Source organism: Hemicordylus capensis, chromosome 1, assembly GCF_027244095.1.
Source record: "Hemicordylus capensis ecotype Gifberg chromosome 1, rHemCap1.1.pri, whole genome shotgun sequence".
In the NCBI taxonomy this organism is placed as follows: Eukaryota; Metazoa; Chordata; class Lepidosauria; order Squamata; family Cordylidae; genus Hemicordylus; species Hemicordylus capensis.
In genome coordinates, this window is record NC_069657.1 from 116,487,148 (window position 1) to 116,513,277 (window position 26,130).

The following is a 26,130-nucleotide window of genomic DNA, read 5'->3' on the forward strand; positions in this document are numbered from 1 at the left end:
TTCCCATCTGTTATCCTGCACAGTGCCATACTCAGTGAATAAAGAATGCCATTGACGAAGCACTAGCTTTGGTAAGCCTGACAGTATCTTGAAGCACTATGCCAGCCGCTTTTTCTTTTATGACATGGGAAGTCAGCTCAACAATGTGTACTGCTTTAAGTTTTGCAGCCCACATGGGGTTGCAACCCAAATTTCCTGTGCATTGTGCAGGAAATTGCAGATCAGCTACTGTTGATCTGAAGAAAATGTTGCTATGCGTTAGTTTGTTAAGGGGAATCTACATTGGACCAGATGCACAATTAATTTTTCACTTCTGCTGCGTGCTAAGTTTTTATTTCCTGGTCCGTTCCCTGCTGTATGTTTGTGTAGCCGAGATAACATTCTCTCCTAATAGAGAGTTGGGGAAAGGAAAAGATGCAAAAGGGTATGCAGTAGATTCCCAGGAAGGATGTATGGCATAAAGGGACCAGCAAACAAACAGAAATTGTTACAGTTACTGCATAAATTTGGCCACCACAGATGTTTACCTTTGCATTGGAAATGAAATATATAGCATTTGCATGAAAAAGCTATGGCAAGGCAAACTAAAATAGTGCTCATTGGGCTAGAATACCACCCAGGAGGCTCTGAGTTGTGGTAAGCAGCGAAGTGAACAAATTTGCAGATGACACTAAACTATGTAGGGTAGTGAAATCCAAAACAGATTGTGAGGAGCTCCAAAGGGTTCTCTCCAAACTGGGGGAGTGGGTGACAAAATGGCAAATGCAGTTCAGTGTAAGCAAGTGTCAAGTGATGCATATTGAGACAATTACCCCCACCCCACAACTTCACATATACACTGATGGGCTCTGAACTGTCAGTGACTGACCAGGAGAGAGATCTCGGGGTCATGTTGGAGAGCTTGTTGAAAGTGTTGACTCAGTCTGTGGCAGCTGTGAAAAAGGTAAATTCCATGCTTGGGATCCTTAGGAAAGGGATTGAAGGGGATTAAAAAAAATTATTACTTGTATCTCTGTCTATGTTATTGTTGTAAGCCACCCTGAGCAGTATTGGAGTAGTAGTAGCAGTATTGGAGCAGTACTGGAGGGGTGGGGTCTAAATATTTTTAATAAATAAATTTTTTTAAATGCTAATAGAATGCTTATGCAAATATGTGGCACAGACACATTTAGAATACTGCTTGCAGTTCAGGTCACCATATCTTAAGAAGGACATTGTAGAACTGGAAAAGATGCAGAAGCGGGCAAGGCTACAGCATCTGGGGCTTTTTAGTTTGGAAAAGAGGCAACTATGAGGAGAAATGATACAGGTCTATAAAATTATGCATGGAATAGAGAGAGTGGACAGAAATAAATTTTTCTCCTTCTCTCAAAGTACTAGAACCAGTTTCGGCAAGGTGTCATCCCTAGAAATTGAAGGCTGGGAATTTAGGACCAACAAATGGAAGTACTTCTTCACACAGTGCTTATTTAATCTATGGAATTCTCTGCCAAGGGATGTGGTAAGGGCCATAGCTTGGATGACTTCAAAAGGGGCTTGGACAAATTCAAGGACATCTTATCAATGGCTACTAGTCTATAGGCCACCTCCAGTCTCATTGGCAAGATGCCTCCAATACCAGTTGTAGGGGAGCAACAGCAAGAGAGAGGGCATGCACATACCTCTTGCCTGTGGGCTTTTCAGAAGCATCTGGTGGGCCACTGTGTGAAACAGGATGCTGGACTGGATGGGCCATGGGCCTGATCCAGCAGGGCTGATCTTATGTTCTTAGGACCCCTCCAACCTTTCATTTGTTGTTTTGTGTTTATTATTTAACACATTTGTATACCACCCAAAACATAAGTCTCTGGGCAGTTTACAACAAAACATTTTTTTAAAAACCCAGATAAAAAGATTAAAATATTACAACAATTAAAATTTAAAATGTTAAAACTATTAAAAACACAATAAAAACAATATCCAATCAGAAGCCTGGGTGAACAAATGTGACTTGACTGCCCTTTTAAAAGTTGTAAGAGATGGGGAGGCTCTTATTTCAGCAGGAAGTGTGTTCCAAAGCCTCGGGGCAGCAATGAAGAATGCCTTTCCCTGAGTAGCCACCAGATGAGCCAGTGGCAACTGCAGATGAACCTCTCCAGATGATATCAATGGGCAGTGTGGTTCATAGTGAAGGAGGTGTTCTCTTACATTACAGAACTAGTTTCTAACCTTCCCCTTTTTGGCAAGGTGATAGAGTGTGTGGTGGCATCTTAGCTGCAGAGGGTCTTGGATGATATGGATTATCTAGATTGAAAATCTGCCCTCTATCCTGGATATGGGACTGAAACTGCCTTGGTCTCCTTAGTGGATGACCTACACCAGGAGCTTAACAGGGTTGTGTCTGCTGGACCTCTCAGCAGTGTTTGATAGCATCAACCATGGTATCCTTCTGGACTGCTTCTCTAGTAAGGGGATTGGAGGCACTGCTTTGGAGTGGCTTTGGTGCTTTCTTGGGGGAGGGGTCCAGGAGGTGGTGCTGGGGGATTAGTACTTGGCTCCTTGGCCATTGGCTTGTGGGGTCCCTCAAGGGTTCGGTTTTGTCCCCCATGCTGTTCAACATCTACATGAAACCACTGGGAGAGGTCATCCGGGGACTTGGACTGAACTGTCAGCAATATGCAAATGACACTCAGCTCTATCTCTCCTTATCACCTGATCCTAGGGAGTCAGTGGATGGCTTGAATCGGGGACTGGAGGCAGTGATGAGCTGGATGTAGGCTAGTAAACTGAGATTGAATCCAGACAGTAGTAGTGCTGTTGGTCAGTAGTGCTGTTGGTAGTGCTGTTGGTCAGTTGGAGAGCCAATCAGGAAGAAGGGATTAGACTGGTTCTGGATGGGGTTACATTCCTGTTGAAATAGCAAGTGCACAGATTGGGAGTACTGCTGGACCTGGCTCTGCTTTTGGATGCTCAGGTGGAGGCAGTGGCCAGATGTGCTTTTGCACACCTGCATCTCTTTCTTGAAAAGGCAGACCTGTCCACAGTTACCCACATCTTAGTCACATCACTGCTGGATTAAAGTAGCTTGCTCCATGTGGGGCTGCCCTTGAAAAACATTCAGAAACTGCAGCTAGTGCAAAATGAGGCAGCTAGTATTTTATCCGGAGCTGCCCACTGGGATCATATTATACCCATTCTGAAAGAGCTGCACTGGCTACCAATTTGTTTCTGGGTCCAATTCAAGGTGCTCATTTTGACCTTGAAAGCCCTTAAAGGTTTTGGCTCTGGATATCTGAAGGACTGCCTGAAACCATGGGTTTCTGCCCAATTGACAAGGTCGTCAGAGGGGGCTCTGCTCTGTGTGCCAACAGCGAGAGAGGCCCAGCTGTTGAGCCCGTGGGACAGGGCCTACTCAGGCATTGCCCCCAGGCTTTAGAATGTTCTCCTGGCTGGCATCCACTCCTCAGCCTCCTTTACAGTTTTTAGAAAACCAGTTAAAACGTGGCTCTTTACCCAGGCTTTTGTATGAGAGCACAGCTTTTACTGCTGCTGCTTTGTGTTTTTTGTGTGACTGTTTTATATAGGTTTTTGAACTTTTGAATAGAGATATATAATTTTATAGTTATGTTTAATATCTGTACTTTTTGATTTTTAATTGTGCATTGTTTTAATTATATTGTAAACCACTTCGGGATTATTTTAATGAAAAGCAGTAAAGAAATCAATCAATCAAATTTAGGACTATAGGTTTTTAATGCTATGGGAAATGATATAGTAAAGAGAAATTGGACATTATTTGGTAGGAGATTTTAATTCCTCAAGCTTTAGAAGTTTTATTGTAATCCATTAGACCACCTGGCAACATGACATGGCAGTATATAAAAGGATATCTTTAAATCAAAAAATCAGACCCATTACCTCCTTTTTATTTTACAGTACACCCTTATGTCTATGTCAAGATTGATTGATTGATTGATTGATATTTGTTCACCACCTCAAATTTATGGCTCTGGGAAGTTTACAACAACATAAAGCCGATTAAAACAAAAATTAAAAAATTAAAACAATTTAGGTTTTATTTTATTTATATTTAAATTATTTGGATCATCAGAAACATTCTGATAATAAATGGCCGCATTTATTGATAGAAACACTTAAAAAGCCTAATTTGTTTGTAGATGAATGCATAAGAAAAAGTGAGGGGAAAATTTGGAGAAGTATAATAAAAGGTGACCTGAATTTTTACTTTGCTTTGAAATGTTTAACTAATTCCAAAAGCACGATACAGACACATCAACCATACTCAACAGTATTCAGTACCCATTCTAAAGATTCATCCTCAAATAACCTGAAAATACTCATTCTAGTAATGTAACTGCCAGCAAGGATAATGACTCTTTGGAATATGGTACGTAACATTAATCGTTTTTTGAAGAGCCACTGCCATTCTATTTCTTAACAAAGAAAAGCACAGAGGACATACTTTGCTACATTTTCTGAATGTTACAGATATTCTGGATATCACAGGTATGCCTTTAAGAGTTATATATACACTTTTCTGATCACTTGCTTATGTGGAACACATGTAATCTGTTAATCTAGTAGTGATACTAGGCATCGAAAGTAGCAATTTCTATGATCACGAACACTACAGGAATTGCTATTGTATGTATAAGTGATAGTGCAGTTCACATGTTATAGTCTTTATTAGTACAGCCAGTGGTCAGAATTGACATGTTATATCTGTCTGCATCCGTGAGTACCTGGAAGAGGCTGGGTCTGTTTCTACCAACAAAAATATGAATGTGAATCAGCCTATACTCTTTCCAGTAACAAAATCATAGAACTGTAAAATTGGGTGACAAGGCATCAAAGAATATCCAGTCCAACCCTCTACTCTGGAAAAATTGATTTTCACTCTATTCTATTCAATGCTGGTACAATTTCCTTTTTAAAAACCCAAGGGAAGAAAATTCTACAACTCCGCAGTGCAACTTGTTTTATTGTTAACTATTTTTACAGATTGGAAAGAATTTCTTATATTTAACATACATCTGCATGGCAGCTATACACCCTTCAAGAGTTTTATGTTGAGAACTATGTTGTTCTCTTTCTACTTTATGCTATCCTTTTATATTTCTTGAAGTTGCTATCATGTGTTTACAAGGTAAATAAATGATAAGGCAAACACTCCTAATGCTTTTGGCCTTTCTGCATATGGCAGGTGTTGTCTGAGTTCATCAGCTCTAAAATGTGTGCAGTTCGTAACTTGCTTAAACTTGGTTATAAAGTAAATACAACAAATTTTGTGGAAATCTACATATGGAAATGCTAAAAGGAGAACTACATCTGTTCTTGTTTCTGCTAATCCCAGATGGAGTTTGCTCCCCCCCCCCACAATTATGTAACTTTGCTACCTTATACTTAAGTGTATCAAGTATAATCTCAATGTTCCTCTATTTAGCATTTATATTTGGTTGCTGGTAGGGTGTGTTTCATCCTACTCACTCTAGTTAAGTTCTTCAGAGCACTCATCACATAACAGTTTATATCTAGAGAAGCTGCACTACCGTCCTCTACTTGAGCTTTGAGCAAAAAAGGTAGCATCCAAAGTGGAAGTCCTCCATGGAGGATTTTTGCCTATTCCCCCTTCCCTCTAAATCTCCCTGTACCTCTCAAAAATATATCTCTGAGGACAGGGGGAACTTCAGTGACATACTTTGGGCCTATTTCAGAGTAAGCAGCATTTCATTGATATTGGATAATGGATTAGGATGTGCAAAATGATTTGGGTAAAAAATGATTTGTACCTGAATCTGGCTGATTTGGGTGATTAGTAGACCAAACAAATCAGCCCTGTGCTCAATTGCCCAGATTTGGGTACAAAATAAATCACCTCAGATTCGGACCTGAAAAATCCATAGATTCGGACCTCTATTTTGTGGCCAAAGTCCATTTTGTGGCCAAAGTGGGTTGGATGGTAGTGCCCAATGGTTGGAAGCTACTACCCAGATTTAAAAGAAATTGGTCAAAGCGGTGATTTTTAAAGAATTTTTGAGGTTGGCGTGTATTTAAGTTTTTACCCAGAGGGAATAATGGAGATTTCAGCCACCTTAGTTATAACTCCTGGGGTGGGGGACCAGGGTGGCCCAGAGTGGGTTGTGGTAGGTGGGATGCACAATGGGTGCAAGGAAGCTACTACCCAAATTTCAAAGGATTTGGGCAAAGAGGTGATATTTAAAAGATTTTTGAAGTTGGCATGTATTTGGGGCAGAAAAGAGGTTTCAGGGGCAGAAGAGTGGGCCAGGTGGTAGTGCCCCAATGGGTGCCTGCTACCACCCAGATTTCAAATAAATTGATGAAGAGGGTGATTTTTAAATAATGTCTGAAGTTTGCACATATTTAAGCTTTACGGAATAATGGGGAATTTCATTAGTCCCACCCTGTAACTACACTTGGGAAGCACCAGGGTGGCCCAGAGCGGGTTGTGGTGTACTGCACATAGGGTGCCAACCACCCACAATGACAAGCTCATGGGGCTCTGGGTTTTGTTGTTTTCAATGTCTGAGGTGTTCTGAGAGTTGATTCTCTGTTAGGAAATGCGAGTGGATTCCAGTGGACTCCGACTTGATTTGATTAGATTTGATAAATGTACCACCCCATCCAAAAGCTCTGGGCAGTGCACAACAAAACAAACAAACAAACAAAGAAACAAACATAAAACACCAAAAAAATCATTTAAAACAATCAATACAAAAACAAATTTAAAAGCAGTTTAAAACTATTAAAAAAATTGAAAACATTTAAAAGCAGTTTAAAAACCCTGGAAGTCAGACCAAAAAAATAGGTTTTAAATGCTCACTTGAAGGCCAACAATGATTTCAAACCACAGATTTCTGCCGAGAGCACATTTCACAGCCCAGGAACAGCTACAGAGAAGGACTGTAGTCCAAGTCACCACCATACATACCAGTAGTAACTTCTTCTTGTTGTTTATTTACGATCTTAGATCAAACATCAATATACACAGAATATACACAGTAAATAGAGAGGGGAAAAAACGGAAACAAAGTCTAAAATGTCATCAAATACATAAAATCATGAACCTTTGACAGTAACTGATTGCTGTGCTCTAGCTTCTAGGGATGTGCAAAAAATTTCGGGCACAGATCAATCTGTGCCCGAAACGAGCAATTTCGGGTGATTCGGGTCCAAACCGATATTTTTCACCCGATATTTTCTGGGGTGAATCACCCGATATTTTTTGGGGCCGAGCTGAATCACCCCTGTTTCGGGTCCGAAAAATTCGGGTGATTCGGGATGATGTCTCTTTGAATTTCCCGCCTTTTTGCCTCCATTGATTTGAATGCAAAAAGGTCTGATGTGACGTCAGCTCGAATTTCGGGTCCCAGGGGCAAAATAGTGGGGTGGGGTGGTAGTGCCTAATGGTTGGAGGCTACCATTCACATTTCAGGGGAATTGGGCAAAGGGCTGATTTTGGGGGAAATTTTGAAGTTTTTGTGTCTTTGGGGCAGTTCCGGGGCATAGCGTGGGATCTGGGCAAAAATAATGGGGTGGGGTGGTAGTGCCTAATGGGTGGAGGCTACCACCCCAGTTTCAGAGTGATTGGGCAGAGGGCTGATTTTTGGGGAATTGTTGAATTTTACGTGTCTTTAAGGTTTTTCCCCATAGAGAATCATTGAGGTTTCAGCAAATGTATAGCTTCACGCGGGGGGCAAAGGGGTGGCCTAGAGCAGTGTGGGGTTGGTGGTAGTGCCAGGTAGGGTCAAGGAAGCTACCTGAATTTTTTCAAAGGATTTGGGCAGAGGGCTGAGTTTGGGGGAATTGTTAAAGTTTACGCGTCTTTAAGGTTTTTCCTCATAGGGTATACATGGAGCTTTCAGCAGCCCCATAAATGCACTTGTGGGGTGCTGGGGTGGCCCAGAGCGAGTGGTAGTGTAGTGCACATAGGGTGCCAACCGCCCCCATGGGTTTCTAACCCATGGGGTACAGGGTTCTGTTGTTTCAGAGGTATTCTGAGTGTGGATTCTATGATAGCAAATTAGAGTGGATTCATGTTGTTCCATTGAAAATCTCATTAGCTATCATAGAATCCACACTCAGAATACCTCTGAAACAACAGAACCCTGTGACAATAAGGCTGTGTCATCTGTATACATCAGGATAGGTAAGCACCTGTCCCCTATCTTTGGCGCGTGAGTTTCAACTTGCCATAGGCGGGTGATTAGACCGTTTACATAGAAATTGAAAAGAGCTGGGGCTAGTATGCATCCCTGCCGGACCCCCCTTTCTACAGGGATCTCTCTGGATAATTGGCCATTATGGTCGCATTTTACTCTCAGACTCGTGTTCTCGTAGAGTTTATATATTAGAGATAGCAATCTCTTGTCAATAGAAGAGTTTGCAAATTTCTCCCACAGAACATCCCTGGATATTGAGTCAAAGGCACTCTTAAAGTCTATAAAGGCGACATATAACGGCGCCTTTCTGCCCTCAACATATTTCTCTATTAAACTCTGGAGGACCAAACAGTGATCCATTACAGATCTTCCTTTTCTGAACCCCGTTACTATCTAGTAGTAACTAGATACGGACCTCCTCAGATGACCTTATCGTGCAGTGGGGATCATACAAAAGAAGGTGCTTTCTAAGGTAACCCAGACCTTAGCTGTTCAGGTGATAGCAAGCACTTTGCATTTTACCCAGAAACATATCGGCAGCCAGTGCAGCTGTTTACAGTTATAATATGGTCTCTCTGGGTTACCCCAGAGACCAATTTGGCTGCCACATTTATAACTAAATGAAGTTTCCGAACTACATACAAAAGGAGCCCCACATGGAATGCATTGCAATAGTCAAGCCTGGAGGTTACCAGCTGATACACCACTGTTTTGAGATTGTTCTTTTCAAGGAATGGACCCAGCTGTCAAATCAGCCAAAGCTGATGGAAAGCGCTCCTCGCCACCAGGGTGAGGCCTGGATCCAAGAGCACTCCCAAGCTGTGTACCTGTTCCTTCTGAGGCAGTGTAACCCCATCCAATTCCAGCACAGGAAGGTCTAACTCTTTGCTCAAATTCTGATCTCTTACATTGAGCACCTCTGTCTTGCTTGGATTCAGCTTCAATTTGCTATCCCTCATCCAGCCCATTAATGTTGATAGGTATTTAGGGAATGAATGCCAGATGGTGGTGGTGGTGGCGGCGGCGGCAAGGAGAAATAGATTTGGGTGTCAACAGCATACTGATAACACTCTGCACCAAAACTCCTGATGACCTCACCCAGTGATTTCATGTAGATATTAAAAAGCATTGGTGACAAAAAAAGAGCCTGAGGGACTCCATATAACAGCTTCCATTTTGAGGAGCAACTGTCACCAAGCTCCACCATCTGGAATCAACCTGAGAGATAGGAGTGGAACCACTGCAAGGCAGTGCCTCCAATCCCCATTCCAGTTGCCTACCTTGCTGCTTCAGCATCTGAACTCTTCTGTTTACCAAGGAGCCACTTTCAAAGCAGGTCGTAAGGGACACTTAGGAGCAATCGTGTCTACTGCCCTGGTGAGTTCCTATTCCAGGTTCCCACCAGGGCATCGACAGAATCACTGGCAGCACCAACACTGAAACCCTCTAAGGCTTTTTGGAATCCTATTGGATTCAGCAGCCTTTTCAGGTGGACCATCCTAATAGATTCACTACCCCTGCAGGGCTGGATTGTGTCTGTGAAACCAACCTTAACCAGGTAGTGATTCATCCATGACAATGGGGAAACCGCAAGATCCTCCACCCATGTAACACCCCCCTGATCCAAACAAAAGACCAAATTGAGTGTGTGGCCAGTAATGTGAGTTGGTTCTGAAACTAATTGGGATAGGCCAATAGTTGTCATGGCTACTATGAACTCCTAAGCCACACCCCTAATCAATAAGCGTAGCTAGCAGAGTAACTATTCCATAACAGAGTAGCCTGGTGAGAGAGGCTCATGCACATCCCTATAAATAAATAATCTTAAAATTGCACTGGGTATATCACTTTCATGAAGGTTAACTCCCCACCCCCAAGAGCCTTCAATAAGTTCTTCACCTATTAATGTAGATCAATAAAACTGAATTGTTATGGATGTAAAGTCCCAATTTATTTGATCCTAACACTTCTTCACTCACAGAAAATGCTCATTCTTACCATGCATGGCAAAAAAAATATTAAGATTTAAGGGAGGGGGCTTTATTTGTTAGGTCTAATGTTTGTCTGAGAATCACTTTATTAAAGGGAAAAAACAACAACATCTGTACTACAAGAAATTTAATGTGGCCAAGAACTCATATATTGTACGTATGTATGACACTGAACGTTTTAAATCCTAGGTCCTGTGCTTCTTATCCCACTTCTGTTTTTGTTATTTAAAAATTCGTTTATGCATTTTCATTGATATAAAGAGGCAAGTATAAAGAGGCCTGAAATTCTAAGCTATGCATATGACAGTGATCCTGTAGGGTTATATGTTTCACAAAAACGTAGTCATGATGATGCATATATTAAGCAAAATGATAATATAAAACCCATGCAATATTTATGTGCTTGCAGTATGCTGAACATTAGTAGAAACAGTGTTTACACAGCAGTAATTTGTTTCATGAGTTTATTGTGTAGCATTGACTTCTTGATGTATTCTGAACCTTAATAGTAGAGGGTCTTAAATTACAATAATTCATCCCAAGGACTTATATTATAAATTCTAGTTGTAACATGAGGATGGTTGCTTTAGTGCTCAGTAAAAAAGCTGTGGATAGAAAAGAAATCACACTCCCGGTGACAGCTATTACTCAGGAAATTTCTAACTGCACTTTTACTGATGTTATGAAGGTCTTTTCTATGAAGCTTTGAAACACAGAATTGCATTTGATTGCTGGATTCTCCAAGGGTCTTTTTCTGTAGTGAAGGAACCTGCATTATTTTGATGGCCATCACAAATGGTTTTCTTATTCAGATGGTAATGGCTCTGGCTCTGATGGTAATAGAGCCATAGCTCAGTAGTAGAGCACATGCTTTGTATGCAGAAGGTCCCAGATTCAATTCCTGGCATCTCCAGACAGGGATAGGGAAGACTCGTGTCTGAAACCCTGGAAAGCTGCTTCCAGTCAATGTAGAGTATACTAAATACATATTATACATGTATATATAACTATGCAGTCACCTTAAGTAGCGCAGGGGGGAAATGCTTAACGAACAAGCAGAAGGTTGCTGGTTTGAATCCCCGCCGGTACTATATCGGGCAGCAGTGATATAGGAAGATGCTGAAAGGCATCATCTCACACTGCGCAGGAGGAGGCAATGGTAAACCCCTCCTGTATTCTACCAAACTAAACCATAGGGCTCTGTGGGTGCCAGGAGTCGAAATCGACTCGACAGCACACTTTACTTTACTAAATATAAGTACAGGTGGTATATAAATATACTAAATAAATAGATAAATGCACCAATGGTCTAATACGGTGTAAAGGTAAAGTGTGCCGTCGAGTCGATTTTGATTCCTGGCACCCAGTGAGCCCTATGGTTTAGTTTGGTAGAATACAGGAGGGGTTTACCATTGCCTCCTCCCGTGAAGTATGAGATGATGCCTTCCAACATCTTCCTATATTGCTGCTACCCAATATAGGTGTTTTCCATCGTTTGGGAAACATAACATCGGGGATTCGAACTGGCAACTTTCTGCTTGTTAGTTCCCTGCTGTGCATCTAAATATGTTCATCTGAATATATAGACCAATGTTTTGTTTGTTTGTTTATTACATTTTATATCCTGCTCTTCCTCCAAGGAGCCCAGAGCGGTGTACTACATACTTAAGTTTCTCCTCACAACAACCTTGTGAAGTAGGTTAGGCTGAGAGAGAAGTGACTGGCCCAGAGTCGCCCAGCGAGTATCATGGCTGAATGGGGATTTGAACTCGGGTCTCCCCGGTCCTAGTCCAGCACTCTAACCACTACACCATGCTGGCTCTCTATAGAGACCAATGTTGTCTCAGTTAAAAACCCGAGAGAACAGGTGTGTATTGAAGGTCTTCCTAAAAGCAATCGGAGATGGAGATGTTCTTATTTTGACAGGGAGCCTATTCTAAAGCCCCGGGGCAGCCACAGACAAGGCCAGGTCCCAAGCAGTGTTCCTTCTAACAGGGATCCCCAGATGTTGTTGACTACAACTCCCATAATCACCAAACAAAGGCTATTGCAGCTGGGGATGCTGGGAGTTGTAGTCAACAACATCTGAGAATCCCTGTTAGAGGTGACACTGGTCCCAAGTCACCACCAAATGAGCCGGTGACAACTGTAGCTGGACCTATCCAGATGATCTCAATAGGTGACAAGTTTCATGTCAAAAAAGATGCTCTTGTACCCGGATCCCAAGCTGTTGAGGGCTTTTATAGGTAATAAACAGCTCTTCGTATTTTGCTCAGAAGCATATCGGCAGCCAGTGCAGTTGTTTCAAAACCTGTGTTATACAGTCCCTTCAGATTGTCCCAGAGATCAGTCTGACTGCTGCATTCTGTACGAAGTGTGGATTACGGACTACGTACAAAGAAGACATGTGCATGAATCAGATTTTGCAATTTGAGCTTGAATCAAATTGCAAAATCCTCATATCAATTTTTTGGAACCTCAAATCACTCAAATTGATTTGTGTTATTCAGTTTTTACCGGGGAGACCTGATCTACCAATTGGGGTAGGCGGGTAGACCAGTCCTAAATCCAGGGCGGAGGGCTGGCCTACTCGCTGACTCCAATTGGTATACCAGCTCTCCCTGGAAAAAATGGTGCTTAAATCTCTCGAATCAATTTGAGTGATTCAAAGTTGATTTGATTTGAACTTGAATCAGACTCTTTATTCTAAGGGTGATTCAATTTGAGCTCAAATCACTCCAATTCAAGCTCATATCAATTCGACTTGAATCGATTTGCACATCTTTAGTACAAAGGCAGCCCCATGAAGAGTGTATTACAGTAATCAAGCATGAAGGTTGCCAGCATATACACCAGTGTTAAGGTCATATACCTCCAAAAATAGGCATAGCTGACATATTGGCAGAAACTGATTAAAATCACCACTGGCCAATGCCTCAACCTGATAAAGCAGAGAGTGTTTTGGATCCAGGAGCACTTCCAAGCTATGTACCTAATCTGTCCATCAAGAACAGATCCATCCAGAACACGTGGATCTAAACCATATCTCGGGTCCTGACCCCAAAACAGTCAGTACCTTATTTGGATTCAACTTCAGTTTGTTATCCCTCATCCATCCCATTACCGCCTCCATGCAGGCATTTTGGGACATTATGCCATTTCCTGATGAGGTCGATGTGGAGAAATAGATCTGTGTGTCATCAGCATATTATATATATATCACATTTGCACACCGCCCCAAACTTTCGTCTCTGGTCGGTTAACAATAGCATAAAACAAGTTAAAAACATTTATAAAAAACTTAAAACAATGTAACAATTTAAAAATCAACCAGAGATTAAAACCTAAACAATTTAGGAAGCTGAGAAAGCTTGGGCGAAAAGATGGGTTTTCAGGTGTTTTTTGAAAATTGCTAGAGATGGGGCGGATCGTATCTCAGCAAGGAGTGCATTCTACAATCTTGGAGCAGCAACTGAGAAGGCCTTTCTCTGTGTAGCCACTAAATGAGTTGGTGGTAACTGGAGACGGACCTCCTCGGATGACCTCAGTGGTCGGTGGGGCTCGTCCATTGAAGAAGACGCTCTCTTAGATACCCAGGGCCTAAGCCGTTTAGGTCTTTATAACTTGCACTTTGTATTTTGTCCAGAAACCTATTGGCAGCCAGTGTAGCTCCATCAGTAAAGGAGTAACGTGGTCTCTCCGAGATGATAACACCCTGCAGCAAAGCTCCTGATGATCTCTTCCACTGATTTCATGTAGATGTTAAAGAACATTGGAGACAGTATGGAGCCCTGTGGAACGCCATACTTTAGTTATTGCTTTGCAAGGCAATCATTTCCATTGCAAGCAACACCATCTGGAATTTACCAGAGAGGTAGGAACAGAACCAATGTAAATCAATGCCACCCAATCCTACCCCCCTCAGGGAGAATCACACTCCTTCTGTTGATGGGCAATTGGAGATCATCCATCAGGCTGACCAAGGCAGTCTAAACCCCATAGCCACTCAGAAGCTGGTTTAAAATGGGTCTAGAGAATTTGTTCCTTTAAATCTCTAGAGAAGGGAAAGTAGAACCCTTGTTCTTCTGTCTGATTTCCCTGGAGACCATAATGGTGAAGAGTTTGCTTTCTAAACAAATACAAAACATAATTCAGTTTAATTGTGATGGAAATACTTTTTGAAAATATATTACAAGTAGTAAATATGAATAATAAAGAATAATTTCGCATTGCCTTAAGTGAGCTGAATGCTGCTTACTAAACTCTTTCTACTCTGAATTTAAAAAAAAACAATTCTCTTTTTCTGTGCCCATGTTGAATATCTTCTGCAAAAAAACTAACACACACATACACAGAGCACCCTCCTTGCTGTCTGTTGTGCTTGAAATATGTTTTTACATGTACTCCATGTACTTTTCTGGTGACCATGACAACGTTTACTTTAGCTTTTAACATTCTCTTATGAATCCTTGCATAGTTTGACCACTGCACAATTTTTTTTTAGATGGTGATATGAACAAATGATGGAAGTTGTTGGTTGACTAGGCATATATACACACGTGGACAAATTTGTTGGTATCCTTACAGCTTATTGAAAAAGTGTTTCCTGAAATGCACTTAAATGAAAAGCAATTGTCCCATGTATACCTGCATGCCTTTGATATGTCATCGAGTAAAGCAAAGCAAGTGTGAAAAGAGATAAATATTGCTTATTCTACAAAGATATTCTAAAGTAGCCTGGACACATTTGTTGGTACCCTGAGAAAAGATCATAAATAATTGGATTAGAGCAATTTTTCAAATTAGCTGTTTTCTTTAATTAGTATCACACATGTCTCCAATTGTGTAATCAGTCATTCAGCCTATTGAAATGGAGAAAAGTAGTAACTGTGCTGTTTGGTATCATCTTGTGTCCCACAATGAACATGGACCAGAGAAAGCAAAGGAGAGAGTTGTCTGAGAAGATCAGAAAGAAAATTATAGATAAGCATGTTAAAGGCAGAGGCTATAAGACCATCTCCAAGCAGTTTGATGTTCCTGTGACAACAGTTGCAAATATTATTGAGAAGACCCAAGGTTCATGGGTCTGTAGCCAACCTCCCTGGATGCGGCCACAAGAGGAAAATTGACCTCAGAATGGGCAGAAGGATTGTGAGAATAGTAGACAAAAAGCCAAGGACAACATCCAAGGAGATATAAGCTGAACTCCAAGGTCAAGGTCCATCAGTGTCTGATCGCACCATCCATCACTTTTTGAGTAACAATGGGCTCAATGGAAGAAGACTCAGGAGGACTCCACTGTTGAAAAATAAAAATTAAAAAAGCCAGACTGGAATTTGCTAAAATGCATATCGACAAGCCACAATGCTTGTCAGCCACTGACTCAGGATGTTGATTTAACTGTACTGTATGTATAAGAGAGCCACCTAATGGCATAGCGGGGAAGTAACTTGCCTAGGGAGCAAGAGGTTGCTGGTTCGAATCCCCGCTGGTATGTTTCCTAGACTAACACCTATATCGGGCAGCAGCAATATAGGGAGATGCTGAATGGCATCATCTCATACTGCATGGGAGGTGATAATGGTAAACCTCTCCTGTATTCTACCAAAGACAACCACAGGGCTCTGTGGCCACCAGGAGTTGACACCGACTCGATGGCACAACTTTACTTTATGTATAACAGAGGGTTTAAAATATCTTTTGTAGTTACATTATTTATCAGAAGAGGTAGAAAACACGTCCAAAGTATGGGAGGTTTGAATTACAGAGATCTACACACGTGGACAAATGTGTTGGTACCCCTCCATGAAAAAAGAAGAAACCACAATTGTCTCTCAGATAACATGAAACTAACAAAAGTAATTGGCACCCATCATTGTTTATTCCCCATTTAACAAAAATCAGACTTCGCTTTAGAGTTTTGATGCAACAGAATATTTCAAATAATAACACAAATGAAAATGGTATGGACAAAAACGATGGGACTCTTAACCGAATATTTTGTTGCACAACCTTTAGAGGCAATCACTGCGAACAAGCGATTCCTGTAGCTCTCGATGAGACTTCCGCACCTGTCAACTGGTAGTTTGGCCCACTCTTCCTGAGCAAACTGCTCCATCTGTGTCAGGTTTGAAGGGTGCCTTTTCCAGACTGCATGTTTCAGTTCTTTCCATAGACGTTCAATAGGATAAGATTCCAATCAGGGCTCATAGAAGGCAACTTCAGAATAGTCCAATGTTTTGTCCTTAGCCATTCTTGGGTGCTTTTGGCTGTGTGTTTTGGGTCCTTACCTTGTTGGAGGATCCATGTCCTGCAACTGAAATAGAGCTTTCTGACACTGGGCAATACGTTTCACTCCAGAATGTCTTGATAGACTTGAGATTTCATTGTTCCCTGCACAGATTCAAGGCACCCTGTGCCAGATGCAGCAAAGCAGCCCCAAAACATAACTGAGCCTCCTCCATGTTTCACAGTAGGTATGGTGTTCTTCTTTTTTTTTAAGCTTCATTTTTTTTTGTCTGTGGACATAGAGTGATGTGACTTGCCCAAAAGCTCCAGTTTTGTCTCATCTGTCCAAAGGACATTCTCCCAGAAGCCAGGAGTTACTGTGAAGGACTACTTGATTTCAGTTAGAATTCTATGAAGTAATTTAGTAAGGGTGTCTGCAAATGGCTTTGAGTGTTTCAACAAATACCTTCAAAACAACTGAGTATTAGGGATGTGCCTAATACTTTTAAGCACTTTTAAGGAAATTAGAATGTGAACTTTAAGAAAACAGAGAGCAGGTGCCTATCTGCTCTCTGCCGCCCCTTCCAGCTTCCTGCAGGGACAGTGCATGACCCCCAAAACATCCCTCGCACTGTCAGCACTCACATGGTGTCCGTGCATGCATGGGCACCATTTGTGTCATCAGCATGGTGTTGGTGACCATGCATCGGGTGCCCACACATGCACAGACACCATGTGCTGATAGCATGTGGGAATTTTGGGGACATGCACGGCCCCAGCAGGAAGCTAGAAGGGGCAGCTAGCACCTGCTCTCCATTTTGTTCATTTTCTTTATTTTCCTAATTTCCTTAAAAGTGCTCAAACCACACTTCAAACCGTACTTCAGGCACATCCCTACTGAGTATTACTAATGCTATGGACGAAATCAGTGTCATTCTTAAAAAAGAACACTGTCCCAAGGTTATGGCTAGGTTGAAACCAGCTCCAGTTAATGGTAAAATACAAATGTCTCTCTAGCATTCCTTCACATGAGCTACACTGGAACCTTTTTTTTTTTTTTCATTTTGTTTGAAATTGCTTGATCTTTTCATCAAACACTGGGTCACATTATTTTCAGATAATTTCAGTGAACTAATTTTTCACTATCTAGTGAATCATTCAGAAACACTCACAGGAAAATAATTCACCGGTAGAGATCAAGCATCCAGATGACTGTTCAGCTGTCAATATTCTGACATATTTATGAGACATGTATGATGGCATTGAGCCAAATATGAAGGAATACATTCAGTTCCTTCAGATAGTCAGTGTCCTCATGTATCTTATCATGATTTATTTTTAAAATGCACAATAGAAAAATTAAATTAATCAAAACCTCAGTCAGGTCACCTTTGAAATATTGGAGGAAATGTGAGTTTACAATGTATTAAACAAAAAGCTTTGTTATACCTTTTTTTGGCTCTGTCTTAAATGTTGGCTGACATCCAGTCTAAAGCAGTGTTGGTGCTTTAACAATATGCTGTGCTAGAGGGAGTAGCAGTTTTTGTTAAGCCTGCAGCACCTGTTGAAAATATGTCCCAGCGGGTCTCGTAGTCCTCTGGGATATGTTTTCAGCAGGCACAAAGGACTCGTGAAGGGGAGATAAATGAAAATTCTTCTCTTTGCCACCCCCCAGCCCCACCCCAGACCAGCACAGTGTTAGCAGTGAGTGCTATCTGAGTCTCAAAACCAGTCATATCTTTTTAGACCCCTGTTACAATAACATACGAGATCCAAAGTAGTCCCCACAAATGTGTCTTTAACTTTCATCCCACATTGATTCAATTAAAGCTTTAAATGGATTAGAGTTTGCAGCCATAAGTTTAATATTTTGAAAGTGAGAGATACTATGACAATAAAAACTGTTAGGATACCTTAACACCAATATATGTTCTCAGTTGTAGGAAAGTCTGTGAAATGAATATTGCAAAAAACTTTGAAAGAGTATGCCGTTAGACTTCATGTTTGGCTTTCTAATTCTCTTATGAAAGAGCCTTTGTTCATTTAACATTAACAAAAACTATTTCTGTTTCTCCCTGGCACATGATGAAATATATGCTGTGCCTAGAAAGTCACTTTGGCAAGCAGCTGTCTTTCAGTATCTTGAAAAGAATTGTTGAAGACAGGCATATTTGCATCCAAGCCTTGAAACCGGAGAAATTTTGTATCACTCCAAACTCAGTGTGAATAAACCTTATGGTAAAACATAAACATAATACTCAACTTTGGCCATCCTGCAGATGTTGGCCTACATCTGCAGGAGGGCCAAAGTTGAGCAGCTCTGGTTATAACAGTTGGTGGTCATGACCTTTATTATTATTAATAATGATCCCTGGCTATTGGCCACTGTGGCTGGAGATTATAGGAGTAATTTAAAAAAGCTGAGGTGGGGGCAAAGTTGAGCAGGCGTGGTATATACTATTCTGATAAAATGGGGGCATTGCTCATTAGTTTGCTCAAGTAAGTCTCATGCAACAAATTGACAGTAGGCTCTTCCTTTTTTATTTTACAGGTGCAAGAACCTCACATATCCAGACAGTCTTCCTGAAGTCAGCATTGTTTTCATATTTGTGAATGAAGCTCTCTCAGTCATTTTACGTTCAATTCATTCTGCTATTGACAGGACTCCCGCTCACTTACTCAAAGAAATTATTTTAGTGGATGACAACAGTAATAATGGTGAGTAGTATGCTCATAAGAGACCTGCTCTTTCACTGTGTCTGACTGTATGCTTCATGCTCAACTAAAACTGTATGTGAGAGTCTTGTCTGTACAACCAAATCCTGATCATAAGGACATCTGAAAAGGTGTTTCAGTCATGGCTCCACAGTGATAGCACATGTTGTCATTGAAAGTCACCTAAACTGGCCTGGGCATCTTTTAGAAGGATTGAAAGACTGAGGCTGACTTTGGTGTCTACATGGGTGGTGCTACAGCGAGCAAGGATAGGCAGGCCTCACCCCCACCTCTCAGTATTTGCTCTTCCCTTTACACCTGTATCCAAAACATCATTTCCTTAGTAATTTAGTCATGTATGACATTTTGCTCTGCCTTTTACACTTCCAAAAAGTTGTTATGCTGCTACCACTGTATATCTAGGCTTTGATATAGTTTAATTATCTATCTCTGTTTCCATCCATCCAACCTATATTTTAGATGTTGTTCTTATGCTTTGCTAACCATGCTGAGAGTAGGATAAAATTCTAAATAATTAATCATGCATCAGGAGCACTGCATAGCAACCTATGAACAAATCTCAGCTTGAATATGAATTTCTGGCATTCTGTTATGACACTGTACTTGAAAAGAGATGTTATGGCGTCTCTGTTTAGCATTTATTTATTATATATTTGTCTCTTTTTCCTTCTCTTCAGATTGTGGCTTCAGATATGTGCTAGCAGTTTATAGTCAAGATAATATCCACAGTGCAGTACAGAGTTATGTTGTGCACATAAATGCTACTTTAATCAGTACTATTTAAGAATGTGTGTAGAAGGCATCCAAAGCTTTCACCTAAGTGACCACATATTAAGGGAAAGAGAAGTGTGTGTTCTCCTTACTTTGGTGGAATACTGACAAAAAAATTAAACAAAATTCCTAGCCTTTATGATTGCAGACAAGATTGCAAGTGGAAGTGTGGACTATTCTAAGACTCAGGAACTAAAATATTCTGTGCTTCTGGACACGAAGGCAGAGGTTCAGAGAAGCTTCAGCACTTTTATCTTAATATAATTCTGGTAATGCTGTGCTTCATATGTGAAAATTGATTATTTAACGTGCTTAATTTCCCCCTTCCCCGTTGAAATTAGCTCATAAGGATAAATTCTAAGTGATAAGATTGTAAAGTAAATTGTTCCTCTAGAACAGGGATTCTCAGTGTTGGGTCCCCAGATGTTACTGGACTTCAACTCCCATAATTCCCAACCAAAGGCCACTGGGGCTAGGGATGATGGGAGCTCTAGAAGACGTATATAAATGTGTAATAATAATTGTTTTGATTTGATAAATTGCCCGAGTTCCTACTGCTGGTTGTGATATTACCACTGTTGACAACTTCTGATTAAGGATGTGCCTTAAACCCAATTTGGCATCTGAATCGTGGGCACATCCCTTTATAACTGAGAGCTTACACAGCCCCTTTAACAGGGAGGGGAGCAGGTCCATACCTGCTCCTCCGATTGCCACCATTGCTGTTTCCAATTATAGTTTAGAAAATTAATCTCCTCTGCAGTCTTCCCTTTTTCAAAACAAATGTTTGAAGTGGGAAATTGTGAAAGTGTCTCACTGCATGTATGTCATTTGAAGAATAGCAAGTAGAGTTAACACAAAAACTTGGATCTTTGGCTTTAATGAAGCAATTTAGGTTGTTTTATGTAAGCATTTCACTTGCCAGCTTTTCCTAGTGAATTTTTATAAGCATAATTTGAATGAAAATATTTCATCTATGTTATAAGAGATTTGTATACATTTTTACTTTTTAATCCCTCTAAGTTATACAATGTGTGTCAAAAATCAAGCAAATTCTAAGCTGGGATACTGATTATATGACATACTTGGTAATACCCTGGTTAATCTGAAAGTATTCTGAGCGCTGCAATAACCATGACACTAACATCCTAGTCCAACACATTTTATTTGGTGACAGATCCTACTGAAATTGATGGCTTAGTCCAACTACCTAAATATATGGTAAGCAAAACCATATTCTGATACACTGTCTTTATTTTTAATGCAATATATTTCCTTTTCCTCGATTCCTGCACCTAGAGGTAGGGCTAGATGGAGCTTTAATCAGTCTCATGGGAGAGGGAAAGGCAGAGCATGTATAGCAACTTTGCCGATGTTTAGCTCATGTGGACAGGTGACTTCCCTGAGATGAGTTAAGGCAGGGGTAGGCAACGTGTGGCTCTCCAGGTGTTCCTGAACTACAACTCCCATCACCCCCAAGCCACAGTTTATTACAGCTTGGGATGATAGGAGTTGTAGTTCAGCAGCATCTGGAGAACACTGTTAATGGAACTGCTCCCGAGGAATTGGCAGGGACCCCAAGCTACATTTTAGGCTTGTGTGGGGGAATTAGCTAGCTTGGAATGGAGCAATAAATGTGTTCAAAGCTTTGGTCATGGAAAGAACTGAACAGAGAGGTTAAAGTTCAAAAATAAAATAAGGTTTATTGAAGGGTTTGGGGGGTACAGGAAGATAACATAATAGTTAAAGAGCAACAATATTTAACTGGCAAGACTAACAAGATCAACAAGTTACAAAAGACTATGTTACAGCTCACAAAGAGGCAATTTAGCCTGAGTTTCCAATTTAGGTTCACTCAAGGCTGACAAGAGAGAAACAGACACTTTGGGGTTTTAGGAGAAATGAAGAAAAAGGGAATTAGAGTTTTGAGATTAGGGGTTATATACTACCTCACTTATTCCCAGAGGAATGCTGTGAACCCTTGAAGGTTGGTCATTACCGAGAGGCTTCTCTCCGAGGTAGGCAGGAAGGTGGGAATGGGAACCCAGGAACCAGGTAGGGGTCCAGGGAAAATCCAAAAATGGACCAGAATTTCACAGCCAGGAGTGCTGCACAGACCAGGTTAGGAAAAGGGCCGGTCTGGAGACAAAAGGTAAAGCAGGGGCAAGGGTCAAAGCTGGGCAAAATGGAGGTGCCTGTGTCAAGACATAGGAAAAAGATGGCAGATTCGAGGAAGAACCACCTGGTGAATCTGCGGTAGGGACATGAGTGGCCCAGGAGACACATGCAGTCTAAGAGACACAGGAGAAACATGGATTGATGGTGTCTTGATCTCTTATAAGAAAATTCTTGCCCAAGGGCAGTATGCTGATTGCACCTTGCAAAGGTGGACAATAGGAACAAACAACAGGATGCAACATTGTTTTATTCAAAAGTGAGGAGTGGACCTTTTCTTAGACAAAGGCTATGGAAGGTCTGAAAGACTCATGCAGGAAGAAGCAAAATGGATGCATCAAAGATTATCTCTTGTGTCTTTTATGATATCGGGATGGCTAAAATGTAAACAAGCTAGCTTCCCTTGCCTTGAGCCAGCCATTAATATACTCGTTAGTAAAGGCGACGACCTGTTTCTTTCTTATCACTCCTTCCTGAGGAGGTTCTATCTTGACCTAATCCATTGTGCCAACATAGGGAGAATACTTGGCTGATTCTTTAAAAGAATAGCTCTTGATTAAATCACGTCTACTCCAGCTTCCCACCTGTAAGCAATCAGGGAGTGACAGCACAGAGAGGTCCTCCTGCAGTCGTGTGCTTTGAACCTGACCGAAGAGTTCCTTCTCCCAGGCTACATGCAAAAGTGGCATGCCCTTTGAGTTGGTTACAGGTGAAACAAAATGGAGATCTCACATTGCCGTGGGATCCAGAGTGCAGACAGTGGTATCTACAGGCTTGTAGTTCCAAATGTAGGGGTGCTCCTCGGGTGAGCTCCCAAACAGGCTCTGTTTGTAACACCACATGTTGTGTAACCCTGAGTTAAGGGATTGCACTGCTCTTTGTTCTCAAGGAGCTATGCCCTACTTCAATAACCCAGGGACTGTACAGTTCTCGGAAGCCTTAAAAACCAGCCTTTTGGGCCTTTGCACAACTCTCTCTGAGCTGGAATTTAATGTCCAGACCATGGTAAAAGAATACTGACAGGAACTTGAAAATTTACTGGGAAATGAGTGTGATTCTTGATGATAAGAAAATCAGTTCCTTTATTATGATCACAGATCAGCACAGATGATAAGAAAAATGAAAACAAAATTAAGACCATTTGGCTCAGTTTTGCTGTTTGGGTAAATTATTTCAGTTGTTCCTTGCAAATGTGAAGTTGTTGTCCTTCATCCAGATTTAAAATCATATCTTTTTCTTTAGCAAAAACTCTTGGAAAATGTACAGCCTTTTCCTAGACACTCACTAAGAAAGGTTGTAAATATTGAACCAGTTCTGTAAGTTCTCCTATCATTTTCCACACCTGTCATGAACCTAAGCTTGCCATCCCACACATCTGGGATGTGTGGGATGAGCTCAGAGGATGAGGATGCAGAGAGTTCAGGATGAGGATGCAGAATGGATCACTGATCCTTTTGCAATACAGTGCATCCCAGTTATAAAGGGCTAATGATGGACTCAAACAACCATCAGTACTGGGATACCAAGAGGGGGATTAAGAAGAACAGGCACCATAAGAGACAGTGAATCCAGAAGAACCATTGCCCCCACCATATCCTGAGGACACTCCTCTACCCATATAATCTGATTCCAAGTGGGGGTGTGCACAAATCAGTCTGCAGTGAACTGGGCTGCAATGAACCACACTGGTTAGACCGCGAACAGAACTGACCTCTAGGAGAGGTCATTGCAAAGCTCAGTATTCTTCATTGCAAAGCCCAGGAACCAGTGGCAGCTCCCATTGACCCTAAGTGCAGCTCCATGGCTAATGGTTTATTAGGCCTGTGCAAAGCTTCAGCTGAAGCCAAATTCTCTGCATAGTAACCCTGGCAGTGTACAGAAGCAATTGTATCTACTGTGCATTGCTGTTCTTTCCCTGGCGCTAGTGGGGCTCCTTTAAGAAAGAGAGCCTTCTCAAACCCAAGCATCACTTTGAAAGCTGTGCATGGAGCACGGTCCTTCCCACCTCTTTCTGCTTAGAGCTCTATGGGAAACATGCTGGGAAGGACTACATTTCCCAGCAGCAAATTTACATCTTCTAACATGGCACTAGGGCTTGAGAAGGCTCTGTTTCTCTTAAAGCCACACCCTTCCCCCCGTACTCGGTGCTGGGAAAAGGGCAGCACTCACAGAGTGCAGCGCAGTGGGAAATGGCTCTCACACTGATCGTTTTTTGCCCAAGTGGCCCCTGCTTGAAAAATAGCAAAGATCACTGCCTTAGCTGATAACTCAAACTGGCTTTGACTATATAGTGATTATTCTACAGCTATTTTTGAATGTTATTCTTTATAATAAATATTAATATAATTGGGGGACCCCTCTGTACTGTTTTGTTTCACTCCATTCTGAAATCTATTTCTTGTATCTTTCCCCTATCGTTTTAACAAGTTGCCCTAAGACAACCTATCTTCTTATTCAAGTTTTCTTCAATAATCCTATAACGAGGGACCTTTTGTGGATGATCCCAGTTTGAAGCTACACATCTAATTTATTTACATATTGAACATATGAGCATTAGAAAATTTAAGTCTCTGACTACATTCCTAACTAAAGTAGAATTTTACTCAATTCAGAAGAACCGAGAAAACAGTTTTATCCAATTACTTTTGGGTATTCCTCTTTGGAATTCTGATGCATGCCAAACAAGGCAAAATTAATCATTGTTGTTTGCAATTGTCAGTTGAGACCATCTTGATGAAATAACTAAGTGTTATCAGTTTTCTCAAGATTGCTTAGTACCAGCTGCCACACGGCTCTGCTGCTCTTAAGCAGCATAGTCCTTTGGCCCAGTGCCTGCCTAATCATTGTCTCTTCAAAAGATAGCATCTAACATGAGAGGAAATCTTTCCAAACAGTAACAATACTAACAGATTTACATGTAGTTGAAATAACTGGAAAAATAAAAGAGAGGGAAATGATGTGCAAACAGCATTGTGCTTTATGAAGCTGAAAAAATACCATATACCTAATTGAATTACAACTTGAATATGAGGAAGCTTAAAGATGTTTATGTAGTAAAATCCATGGTCTGTCAGACCCACATCCCAGGGAGTGATTATATCCTTTACTACTCAGTCATCATTTTTGCTGGCAAATATGCCCAGTATATATTGAAAATGGAGGAATTGTGTTTTCAGATATTGAAAACAATCTGATTCATTTTGCTTCCTCTGAATAATGAAATCATAAAGATTGAAAGAGCAGTAAACCTTCAATTCAGACATCCTGCTACAAGGCAAATCTGTGTATACATCATCGTGCTATAGATCACCCGACTATACCAGGACAAAGACTCAGCTCATACATTACCAGCACCATTTTAGGAGTCACTCCTGATTAGAACTAGTGCAAAAGTGCTGAACAGGCAGCACAGTAATAAATCCCCCCCACCCACCCCACACACAACTATTGCAGGATATCACAGATCCCACAGATTCTGGTTTTATGACTTCCTGGATTCTCTATATAAATCCTTAGGTGTTATGTCCTCCCTAGTCTTGGATCTGCATTAGCTGCAGGTGAGTCACTCAGCTTGTGGGAGGTGACACATTCCTGAGGTGACTCAGTTTGCCAGCAGATCTTGAAGACAAGGTTCAGACCAGAGCTTTGCTCTCAAGAACTTTGAAAACAGAAGTTTGCCAACAAATATCGAAGGAGATTTTCAGGAACTGAGCTTCTCAGATTTGGAGGCTAAAGAACTGGGCCAAATTTAGGTGATGAGAGAGGGTGTTCTAAGCTTTCTTGAAAAACTAAAAATTAACAAATTGCCAGGGCCAGATGGCATCAACCAAGAATTCTGAAGGAACTAAAATGTGAAATTGCTGATCTCCTAGCAAAAATATGTTGCTTGTCCCTACAGTCAGGCTCTGAACCTGAGGACTGGGAAGTAGCTAATGTAGCACCAATTCTAAAAAAGATATGCAGGGGGATCTGGGAAATTACAGACTGGTTAGCTTAACCCGTGTCAGGTAAATTGATGGAAAGCATACTTAAGGACAAAACTGTTAAAT

General features: G+C 41.2%; 1 protein-coding gene across 4 annotated transcripts in view; it reads left to right on the top strand.

Moving 5' to 3' along the window:
- The window catches only part of GALNT18 (polypeptide N-acetylgalactosaminyltransferase 18), a 437,718-nt gene that overhangs the window by 246,653 nt on the left and 164,935 nt on the right, over positions 1-26,130 (top strand). For all 4 annotated transcript variants that reach the window (XM_053263294.1, XM_053263303.1, XM_053263281.1 and 1 more), the window contains one exon: positions 18,951-19,117. In XM_053263294.1, the coding sequence (XP_053119269.1) occupies positions 18,951-19,117 (167 nt within the window). The remainder of the gene's footprint in view (positions 1-18,950; positions 19,118-26,130) is intronic.